The 12,236-nt window shown below is 44.4% G+C and overlaps 1 protein-coding gene across 4 annotated transcripts in view; it reads right to left on the bottom strand.

Annotated features, from left to right (window-relative positions):
- Positions 1-12,236, bottom strand: part of RAVER2 (ribonucleoprotein, PTB binding 2) — a 50,184-nt gene that overhangs the window by 28,818 nt on the left and 9,130 nt on the right. For all 4 annotated transcript variants that reach the window (XM_077333461.1, XM_077333459.1, XM_077333460.1 and 1 more), the window contains exon 2: positions 2,601-2,667. In XM_077333461.1, coding sequence (XP_077189576.1) covers positions 2,601-2,667 — 67 coding nt within the window. The remainder of the gene's footprint in view (positions 1-2,600; positions 2,668-12,236) is intronic.

Here is a 12,236-nt window from a genome sequence, read left to right on the forward strand (position 1 = left end):
CTCAGGTTTATTTGCGAATAAATGGATTAGAGCAGTGGTCCGCAACCTTCTCGAGGCTGCAGAACGGCAGCGGCGGGGAGGGCGATCACCTGGACGCGCATGCTGCGCATGCATGGCACTCCTGCGCATGTGTGGCCCAGCCATACATGTGCACATGTGTGGGAGTGCCGCGCATGCACGTTTGCGGCTGCGCACGGCAAAAAAGCGCATGCGCGGCCCTGCTTCCCTCTCCCCCCATTAGATCCCTGTTAAGCCACCTTCCTGGGGTGTGGGTTTCAGATGGCAAGGAGCTTTCCATGCTATAGGCTTACGCCTATGCTGGTTCTCCAGGGCGCCATCTGAGACCTTGATTATCCCCATTTCTTTGTGGGATTCTTCCTCAGGCCACACCAACTCTCCTTGCTAGGAGAAAATTAAGCTGTGGCCTTAATTTTCCAAAATATTGGTTTGGTGTTTTTCTTCCTGCGTGCTATTTGCTGCCCTGCTGCCAAGCAATAACATTCCCATGTCCTCACATCCCCAGACTCCCACCAGTTGCCAGCCACTGGCTGAAAGTCTTACATAGCCAGCTCTCAGTGGTTTAGTACAGTACCTGATAGACCACCTCCTTCCATACTAAGCAGCATACATTGGTTGATTAAGGAAAGAAGCTTGCTTACAAGTGAGGTTCATGAAAGGTGTTTTTCAGATGGCAAATTATAGAATGTCCTTCCTCAAGAGATGGTTAGTGCTATCTTTACAGTTTTCTGGAAAAAATAAAACTGTAGATGTTACACTAAATGTTGACAACACTGCTTTATTTATTGAAATCATTTTCTGTTTTTACTAGCATAATCTTTTGTTGAATTAAAATTATATTCAGAGGTGGTTTGCCTTTGCCTGCTACTGCATCGCCATCCTGGTCTTCCTTGGTGGTCTCCCACCCAAATGTTAACCAGGGCTGAAATCTGAAAAGATCAGTCTAGCCAAAGCTGTCCAGGTCAGGAAAAGTAATCAATTAGTGAGATTTACAAGAAGCAACAATAATACTTCTATGCCTTCAGAACGAGCAATGATATTTCAGTGCCCTCCTGTCAACATCAAACTCTTACTTTGTGGTTTTTGAAGTTAGATAACACTCTTCCCTTGTATCCGAGAGATCAATTGTCTTGAAGGCTTACTCAGTGATTATTTATTACAAATATACCTCTATTTTCCCCGGTTGTATATGAAAACAGTTTTTTTTCCTAATTTGTAAATATAAAGGTCAAGTTAGCCGTTCAAAATTAAGGGTTTATTTTAACATTATGTTTACATATCTTGGTGCACATTAATTGCACCTCATATATCATATGTGTTTCAAATGAATGCAAGGTGTATGGAATTAGATTTTTAATGAAGTACATATTAAACTAGAGAAAATTCAGAGAAGTCATTTAACATGGTTATATAACAACAACAACAACACATTCCTTGACGTGACGAAGGGGCGAACTAGCCTATTCTAGAGGCACAACGATGGGTCTGGTTATATAACTGAACCTAGCAACTCTCTGGCATGTATCCTTTGTTTATGAGGAACTTGGAGTGCACACATGGCTATCTCACACAAGCAGCTGCATCCCTGTGCCCTGTCGCAATACACAGCTTTGCACATGTGGAGCTGTTCACAATACAAGTACAGGAAGTCACCCATTATAAGTAATGATTTATTTTGGACTGAGTCACACTAAGCACACACCCAGAACAGAGAAAGTTTGTGGAATGATACCTGGAGCTTCTAGAATTATATAGATGAGGGAGGGAAAAGAAACAACAGAATAATAATACTCTAATTACTCAAAATTATTTATTTTCATTCCTGCTATTGTACAAAATATACACAAGGATCACCTCTAGAAACAGGTAATTCACAGTCAACAGTACATTCTTCAGTAAAACAGAACATCTGAACAACACTTTACTTTTGCCACTGGAAATATAAATATGACTCTTGCATAGAAATGCAGAAGAGATGCTATCAACAGACACCTCTTAAACAAATCAGCACAAAACTGTGTGGAAGCCAGCATATGTACAAAATGTGCTCTGTTTTTAGAAAATCTTCTGTTACTCTGGGACTAATCCACACAATACATAATGATAATTCAGCCTCTCATTGAGGATGAATTTCAGTTGTTACTGGGAACCACCTCCAGTGAAATGACAATAAGTAACCTGAAAAACATCATTTATGGTAATTTATTACTGGTAGTTCTTTGCATATTTAAGAAATCATTTTATGTGAAAAGCTGGTATGAAGCATAATGAAAATACTCTTTTGTTTCGCTTCCACCGACATTTTATACACAGGTTCTTTGACATGAAAACCGATTGCAGGGTTCCTAATATTTGCTGACTTCCTCAAGCCAGAATCTGCACGTGGGGGGGAATGTAATTCATACTAGGAACAAAACTATCGTCTTCTAATTTTGCAGTTTCAACATAGATGTGTTGCTTTCACAAAAACATTTATTCAAAGTTAATTATATTGCAAACACCACTTAACTTCATACTTTCTTAGACATAATATTATTCACAAATATAATGCCTATATTAATGTTAATATCCACAGTTATTACCTGTTCTTTTATTTTTGTCCACATAACAATACTTCAGTTCAAAGTCTTTTAATAAATCATGGATCTCCTGAAAGAAAGACAGACAATGCATCAAACAGTAACTCTTCTAACCTATCATTTTTATTTTGCGGTTCCAAAAAAGTTCCAGATCAACAATTGCACTGTAAGCATACAAAACAAACTTTAGTTAGGAATTAATATGTGAGCAATCCCAAGAGCAGTAGACTATATTAACTGGAAAAAAAACTTCATGAAGTTGCCGGGCCGCTTTTGCGGCCGATTTGCTTGCGGCCTGGGAAGTTTCTTACTGGGGGGGGCGGGGAGAGGGAGCCGCGGCCCGGTGCCAATCATTCCATCAGCATCCTGAAATTGCATCTCTTCTACAACTTCAGCATTCTACCACTTAACCTTGCTGTCTGTGACATTATTTGTATGACCAGAAGTTTTAAGAATTACACAAACTCCTATTGGCATAGAGAGAATTACAACATCCAAAATAAATATTCAAGAATAACTCATGAATGAATAAGTTGATAATGCTAATATGCATTAGGTTTTAACTCAACTTCATGTTTAGGTTTGGAATAATTAATCCAAATTAACTAATTTATATACAAATTACATAGCCGCTCTGAGTTGTATGGGAGGGCGGTATAAAAATAAATAAATAAATATAAAATAAATAAAAGAAAGACAAAAAGTAGGCAGGGGGAAGACCTGCTTTGCTTTTGGAGTCATATGCAAGTCAAAGGACTGGGACAACTTTGCCATTTAAAAAAATATTTAAAAAATATATATGTTAATACTGCCTTTCTACCTTGGACAGACAGGAGGCTGTTCCTGCCCTTGAAGGGACAAACAGCCACTTGGCTGAGCCTATGGAAGTGCTGCTCCAGCATCCAATAGCCTTTCACAGACGGTTTATGCACTGGAGGTTTCATGCTGGGCTGCACGCTGGAGTTTTAGTTATGGCAGGTTGCTCCATCTCTTCCTGCACCCACATGGGGGAGCATTTGGCTTGGTGTGCCTCATCTGCCCCCAATCTGTGCTCCTGCATGGGAGCTGGGGCAGTGAAGTTGCCAGCACATAAACGGTCATAGAGTGGGTGGAATGCTGGAGGGAAGCAAAGAAGATTCAGTTTCAATTCAGGTCTGCCTTAGGGAGACAGCAGAGGGAATTCAGTTCTGGGTCAAGGAGAAGGCAGTGGTAGCTCTGTCTGGTAGTGTGGCAGAGTGGTTTAGCTGTAACTGGAACAGAACAGGCCTGTCTCTAATAAAAAGCAGACATTGTACCATTTAGTCTGATTCTTGCAAGAGAGCAGGTTGGGGTGGGTGGAATCCTGTATATGAGAGATGATCTAGCCTAATGGCAAGTCAGTAAAAGCTTGTTTGTAACTGTGGGTGGTAAAAGAGAATTCAAATTGCACTCTGATGCCATAATTAGCTGGGACACACGTCTCAGCCAGGTTTCTCCTTTGACAACCTGGAGACTTGTACTGCTGATCTGTTATTTGAAACCAACCTGTAAATAAATAAATCTCCTTTGTTATTTGCATACAACTCCTGCCTCAGCAATCTCTGTGTTCTACTTGCACAAAGCTTACTTCATGGCAGTGAACCATGAGTCTTTACACTTGCCACCTTAAGAAGAAAAGAGGGGCTGTTTTTTTGTACCCCGCGTTTAACTACCCAAAGGAGCCTCAAAGCAGCTTACAACCGCCTACACTTCCTCTCCTCACAACAGACAACCTGTGAAGTTGGTGGGACTGAGAGAGTTAACACTCTCTCCAGCTGGCTACATGTGAAAGAATGGGGAATCAAACCTGGCTCTCTAGATTAGAGGCCACTACTCTCAACATCAAGAAAACGAAGATCATGGCATCCGGCCCTCTCAATTCCTGGCAAATAGATGGGGAAGAAATGGAGGTAGTGACAGATTTTATTTTCCTGGGCTCCAAGATCACTGCAGATGGGGACTGCAGCAACAAAATTACTCCTGGGGAGGAAAGCTATAGCAAATCTAGACAGCATCCTAAAAAGCAGAGACATCACCCTACCAACAAAAATGTGTCTAGTCAAGACTATGGTCTTCCCAGTTGCAACATATAGCTGTGAAAGTTGGACCATAAGGAAGGCCGAGCGTCATGGAATTGAGGCTTTTGAACCTTAGAAGGCCAGATCCTGAAGATGAAGCTCAAATACTTTGGCCACCTCATGAGAAGGAAGGACTCCCGGGAGAAGAGCCTAATGCTGGGAGCGATCGAGGGCAAAAGAAGAAGGGGACGACAGAGAATGAGGTGGCTGGATGGAGTCACTGAAGCAGTCGGTGCGAACTTAAATGGACTCCGGGGAATGATAGAGGACAGGAAGGCCTGGAGGATCATTGTCCATGGGGTCGCGATGGGTCGGACACGACTTCGCACCTAACAACTACAGTCCTCTTAACCACTGCACCAAACTGGAGAGTAAGGTTTACAGTTTAAAACCAACCTGTTTCCTCAAAATCACAAGAGGTTGTGTGTGTCCCCTGACTAGTAAAGGCCTGTCACACTACCCAGTTTATGGGCCCTCTAAGGTAGCTAGGGAAAGAGATGGAAGAAAAATACCAAATCTTCTCAGGATTTACAAGCTGAGTGGGTAGTCTTTTACCCACCAAAACAGATCAAAAGTATTCTTCAGCTCTTCTCAAGCTCTAGTGTGATAGATCAATCAAACTGGTTGGTGGAGATAATGGCAGCAATCCTTTCTCCTGCAAGACAGGCCCAGGCTCAGTCACTGTTGCCACCTGCAAAACTAGCTTCCTGACTAGTCTCTCCCCACAAGGTGAGGAGTCTGCCCTGGGAGCTTTCCAAAGAGACAGGGTATTGTCACGAGTAGAGCACAACATATTCATGGAGAAAATATTGCTTCCCTCTTTGTGGATAATGTTTTACTTTCTGATGTATGTGTGGAGTTGCTAACCTCTAGGTAGAGTCCAGAGATTTCCCAGGATTACAACTGATCCCCAGACAACAGAAATCAGTTCCCCTAGAGACAATGGCTGCCTTCGAGGGTGGACTCTGTGGCATTATAGCCTGCTGAGGACCCTCCCCTATTGAAATCCTGCCCTCACCAGGCTCCACCCCCATATCTCCAGGTATTTCCCAAGTGGGAGTGGGCATCCCGATGTATATGTCCACAACATAATTTCAGTATGACTAAGCACTAAACTGCCACTTATAAATAAATTGACTTATAAGGCTTTAACGAAACCCAATTTAATACAAAGCATCTCTTCATCAACAAAGGTCTTCTAGATCACAGCACACTGCCATCTTGCCAACCTGCTAATTCAATATAGATAGCTTAGTGAGTAATAGGGCTTGATGTGAGCAGGATCAAGTGTATTCTTTTTAGTTGAATTGGACACCAGTCTCTTATTTCACCGGTTAACAGCTGTCAAATGCCATGTTAATAAAACATGCTGCTGCTGCTGCTGCTGCTCTGTCCATCTACACAGTGATACTGAATTACTGCTCTTTCTCAGTAATCAAACACTCTTGAGCAATGGCTTGGCTTGAGTAGGGGAAGAGGAATTGTAACCAGAAGGGGGATTCTAACTGTCACAGGGATTGATGGTTTGAAATGGGTTGCATTTCTTTGAAGTCTTCCGTTCTCAGTATCACTGGGAAAGAGTCTGCACCTCAGAAAAAGCAAAGGGCACTACAGAGAAAAGGTGCTTTTTTGTGTGCAAGAGATGTTTATAAAAGCCACAGTAGAAAGCAATCTTAAAAATTTCTCAAGCATTGCTTACTTTTATATAAGGACGTATCATTCCCTTGGGAATAGTTTGCCAATAGGATAACATAATGAAACATGTTTTGGCAATGATTTTTTTTTTTTAAGTTGTGAAGTGTGCACAGTTACAAATAGGGGGGCTAATTCCAGGATGGAAGACTGCAATTGCTGTCTCAGCAGCTCCTGGTCAGTGGAACATGGGCTTTCAGGACTGGAATTGCCAAGCCTAGTGCTACAGGTTGGCCTTTGTTCACAAACTCCTTTGCCTTCTTTAGGATAAACAGTATTTCGGGTACCTAGCATAACAAACAGTGAACAAGAGCAGGCGAAAAATCATGCTGTAATAAAGCAGCATGTCATAAACTTGCTACATTTGTTTTCTGCTCTTCTTTGAGTGCAGGGATACAGAAGTCAGCTTTTTTCACTTGCACACATCAGTTTTAAGCACTGAGATATTATAGTGTTTATGGTCAGTGAGCTTCAGAGCTGAATAAAGGTATTAATCCTGACTAGGATTACCAACTTCCAGGTGGCGGGGTGATGGAGATATCCTGGAATTACAACTGATCTTCATACTAAAGGTAAAGATAAAGGTATCCCCTGTGCAAGCACCGAGTCATGTCTGACCCTTGGGGTGACGCCCTCCAGCGTTTTCTTGGCAGACTCAATACGGGGTGGTTTGCCAGTGCCTTCCCCAGTCATGACCGTTTACCCCCCCAGCAAGCTGGGTACTCATTTTACCGACCTCGGAAGGATGGAAGGCTGAGTCAACCTTGAGCCGGCTGCTGGGATTGAACTCCCAGCCTCATGGCCAAAGCTTTCGGACGGCTGCCTTACTACTCTGTGCCACAAGAAGCTCTGATCTTCATACTATAAACCACTTATTTATTATTTATTTTTAATTTCAGTTCTTCTGGAAGTTTTGGTTGAGGCCGGGCAGCAAGGGAGAACCCCCCCCCCTCACAAATGTGGCGGTTGCATGTGCCATCAGCCCCCCCCCATTTTTTTCTTTCCTTTTAGTGAGGTTATGGAAATTGGGTTAGTTTGCATGAACCTGGCCTTTTTTGCCTTTTTAGCCATGAAGTCACACTGCTGACTCATGTGCAATGTATGGTCTACTAAAACTCCTAGATCCTTTTCGCACATACTACTGCCAAGACAAGTCTCCCCCATCCTAAATGCAGAACTTTACATTTGTCCCTATTGAATTTAATTTTATTTAGTTTAGCCCAGTTCTCAAGCCTATTAAGATCATCCTGTATCCTGATTCTGTCTTCTGTTGTGTGTGCTACCCCTCCCACTTTAGTATTGTCTGAAAATTTAATCTCCTCTGATCCCTCATTGAAATCATTTATAAATGTGTTGAACAACACAGGCCCCAGGACAGACCCCCGGGGCACTCAATTTTTCAATCACAATTCTTTTGCTTCCATCCTGGTTGTCAACTTAGAATGTATTTAATAGTAATATAACATCAAACCTTTGTTTAATATTATGAAAAAAGGGAGGAGTTAACAGCATCCCATAATCTATCAGAGAAGTAAAAGGATGCTTACCTACCCTATCATGTTTATATACATGACTAGAAAATAAGCCTGCTGTAATTGAAATACAGTAGGCGCTAGCAAGGCTGTGGAGTTAGGGGTTGCGGCGGGGCCAGAGCACGTACCCGAGGATGGGTGGTGGGCATCTGGCGAGGCGGCAGCGAGTTGTCCTGCCCCCCCCGGCCCGTGGCCTACCGGAGTGTGTGTGCGAGGCAGGAACTGGAGGCGAGCGGGCTGGAGGGCAGGAGAGAGCTGGTGGCTGGAGTGTGGAGCAGCTCAGCGCAGCTCCTCCGGTGTGGCTGGGCCAGCTTCGGGCATCGGGTGGGTGGGGTGGCCGCTGCCGCCGCCACTCCAGCACGGTGCTCAGGCAGCCGGTCCTGGCTCCGTGGGACAGCGGGTGAGCGGAGCGTTGTGTGGGCGGGGCGGGCGGTGGCTGCAGCAATGCGGGGGCGTTTCGTGGGGGCAGCTGTCCGTGCAGACTGCTCCCAGCCACGTGGGCCTTACCTCTGTTTTATCCCCACAACAACACTGTAAGGTAAGTTTCCATTGCAGAGTGGGGATTTGAACCTGGATTTCCCAAATCCTTGTCTGACACTTTAACCACTATATAACCTTGCCTTCCTCTGCAAATCACATGAGAGGGTATCTGGAGATAACTTGAACCAGGATATTCCAAATTCTTTCACTTCAGGCCCATGATCATCCTCAAACTGGTGGCCAATTTTGAGGTTCCTAATTTTATTTTCTGTTAAATTACACTTGGACAGACAGATGAACATGCATATCCCTTTATTATTATATATACTAGAATGACAGCCCATTGAATTGTAGAATGCAACGGATGCTAGGATCTCCTGGTAGGGCAAGGGATGGAGGAAGGCAGGCAGGCAGGAAGGAATGGAGGAAGGAAGGAAAAAAGAAAGGGAGAGAAGGAGGGAGAGAAGAAGAGGGGCAGAAAGGAAGGTAGTCAGGGAAGAAGGAAAGGAAGAAATAAGGGAGGAAGGGAGGGAGGGAGGGAGGGAGGGAAGGAAGGAAGGAAGGAAGGAAGGAAGGAAGGAAGGAAGGAAGGAAGGAAGGAAGGAAGGAAGGAAGGAAGGAAGGAAGGAAGGAAGGGGAAAAGGGAGGGAAGATACAGAAAAGTAGGGAGGGTCCCTTTCCCTCTGAAGAAGCTGTGGTTCTTGGGGTTGGAGGATGCCCGCTAGGGCCTACTCATCTTGCCTTGGTGCACCCCGCCTTGTGCTCCCCTGCTCTCCCCTCCTGGCGGACAGGCTTAAGGAAGGTCCGGCCAAGGAGGAATGCTCCTCCCCCTGGGGTGGATTCCTAGCGCCACTTCCTGGCAGAAACCTGGCCACCACCACTGCTGCTCGCCCCATGTGTCCACCCTGGAGAGGGGGCCATTGCAGCCACCGCGGGCACCCTGCACACAGTGGCAGTGTGGCTGGGATGGCCATCAGCTGGGCCACCCCAGAGAGGCCACTGTGGCACCCTCTGCCAAGTGCTACTTTTCCAACAGCTCTGTGAAGGAGAAAAGTTCACATATACACACTTGCTAGGCGACACAAAGATCAAGGAGGTGGTTGTGCACAATCCAGTCCTGGAGACAGGCCAGAGAGACTCAATGGTTGTGAAGCAGATGGGGCTGAATTAAGCCAACGCAGTCAACACCCATTGCCACAGTGACCACATCACAGGCACTGGGCTTTTGAGGCAGCTCTTACCAGGAAAAGTAGGAAGGGAAGATTGGAGGGGAGAAGAAAGGAAATGGGGGAAGGCGGGAGAGAGGAAGGTGAAGGAAGGAAGAAAAGGGGGGAGGTGTGGAGCTTGCAGCAGCGTGCAGCCTGGCAGGCCAGTGAGGTCTGCAGAGGACACTGGAGCCAGGCAGGCCACTCTCCCCCTGTGGTGGACAGAGGCCTGGCACTGGCCACTGAAGCCTTGGGGGCTGCATGCATGGCCCTCCAATGTTTAGCCAAGTGACACCAGGCAGCCCCCTCGCTCTCTCCCACCCCAGTCCCTCAGAGGCGATGTTCAGCTCTGTGCACAGTGACGTCCAGGTGTCAAATGGGGGTAGAAGAAGAAGAAGAGAATATAAGAACCAATATAAGAATATAAGAACCAACTCTTCTTCTTCACATGGGGGTAACTGGCGATGGTGAGTTTGTGGGGGGTGGGCCTGATGAGGGAGGGCCAATTAGTGGCCCACAGGACCAGAAACAGAGTCTGGACAGGCTGGACAAGCCCCAGGCAGTCCCAAATATTAGATAGTGCAAAGTGTTAAAGATATGTGGAAAGCCATCCAAATAATTTGTTTTGTTATGACATTTGGTTACAATCAGCATTGCTCATGCGCGTATTTGTGTGTGTGTGTGTGTGTGTGTGCACAAACACGTGCATATGAAATCTTTGTCTAGGAGTCCATGGTGGCTCAGTTGCCAAATTAAAAATTCCTGAAGAATTAGGAGAGAAAATTGGATCAAGGGAGAACAGAGTTTGGGGAGAGGAAAGAGATCAGAAGGGTTTAGTTCCATACAGCCCTCCCTCCAAAGCAGTTATCTTCTTCTGGGTAACTGATCTCTGTTGTCTGGACATCAGTTGCAATTCTGGGAGACTTCAGGCCCCACCTTGAGATTGGCAAGCCTAATTCCCTTGCTGGATTGGGAACCATGCATCAGATGCAGAATGCAATGCACATTTTGAGAAAAAAAATTACTCCACAGAATCTTGTATTGCACGGAAGGGACAAAACATCATCTCTTGTGAAATCTGGGTAGAAATGCACATCTATATCAACTGTCCTGACTCTTTTCTTCCTGTAACACCTTATTATACTAAAGTATTTGGGGGCATTAGTCAGAGTGGTATAGTACTTAATAAGGGCAAACTCTAATCAGGAGAACTGGTTTGATTCCCCACTCCTCCACATTCAGCCAGCTGGGTGACTTTGGGCTGGTCACAGTTCTCTTAGAGCTGTTCTCTCAGTCCCACCTACCTCACAGGGTGCCTGTTGCGGGGAGAGGAAGGGAAAGGTGTTTGTAAACAGCTTCAAGAGTATAACAAAAGAGCTCTTCTCTAATGCAAAGAATGCAAATACTTATGATCAGCATCTGCTAACATAGTGTTGATATACAGTGATCAATAATACATTTACAGAAAATGGTACTGCAACTGCATTATTTGCAACAACAAAAAGTTGTCCAAGTATCTGAAATATTAGTCAGTATGGATAAATGGAGAAAAAAATGCAGATACCAAGTTTTTCAAACTTATCTGAATGTAATCTAATATTGCTATGAATGTAATCTAATATTGCTAAGAAAACAACTCTGATACAAAATGGATGCTAAGTTTATTCCAACAGGCAGTGTGGTTAATGAAAATGAAAACATCTATGAAATGAACTCCATTTTTGGTAACGCTCATTGCAGCATTATACAAGACCTATCTGCACCGTGAAAATAAATGTGCTAAAATAGCTCCTAAATATTTCCTCCCTCTGACAATGAAACTCTGAACAGCTACTATGTTCAAACCAGTTTCTTATAGCCATTAAGACCAGAAAGGCACATTATGTCACTATTGTAATGTCTTTCAAGCTATAACTGTAATAAGATCACCAGCCACATTGAACTCCATTTAATTTAATGAGTCTTTCTCCTACATCAGAAAACAGAAGTTTGTAGTCTTTGCTGGGGAGTAAGCCCCAATGAACACTATGGGCCCACCTCCATGTATAAATGGCCATGGTTGGGTTGGATTCTATCAGTGGTATCCTAAACTCTGCCTGGCTTTGAATGACAGCTGAGCTGTATGCCACCATATCTAGGCTACACTGATATAACTCTGATGCTTGAGTAGAAATGCATACCATCAGGGTCCGCCTTGATATTCAACAACAAAGGCAGACTATAAATAAGATATCAGTTAGTGCCTTAAGTGGGACAGCTGGCATCCTAAGCCTCCACAGTCTCAGTCATGCTGTCCCCACTGCTGGTATAACATTAGCCTGGCAATAACCCTGGTGTAACTTTAAAAAAAAACCTTTCTCAACAAAGGCAAAGTAAAAATGTGTTTGCCCCACATCAACAGCCCTTGTGTAACTTAGAATAGGTTATAATCACAAATGCACAGAAGCCATGCTTGAACAAGAGAGTTGGCAAGGTCCCACCTCAGTGATCATTACTAACTCAACATGGAACTCCCACTGAGAGGAGGCAGGAGGGATCACCAGGGAACTGCAGAAGGATGTTCTTGCAAGGGGGAGATGCAGGCTCCTCAGGTTGTATTCTCCTCCAGATCACTGCAGGTTGTTTTATAAGCCC

This window comes from Paroedura picta, chromosome 4 (genome assembly GCF_049243985.1).
Source record: "Paroedura picta isolate Pp20150507F chromosome 4, Ppicta_v3.0, whole genome shotgun sequence".
Taxonomy (NCBI): Eukaryota; Metazoa; Chordata; class Lepidosauria; order Squamata; family Gekkonidae; genus Paroedura; species Paroedura picta.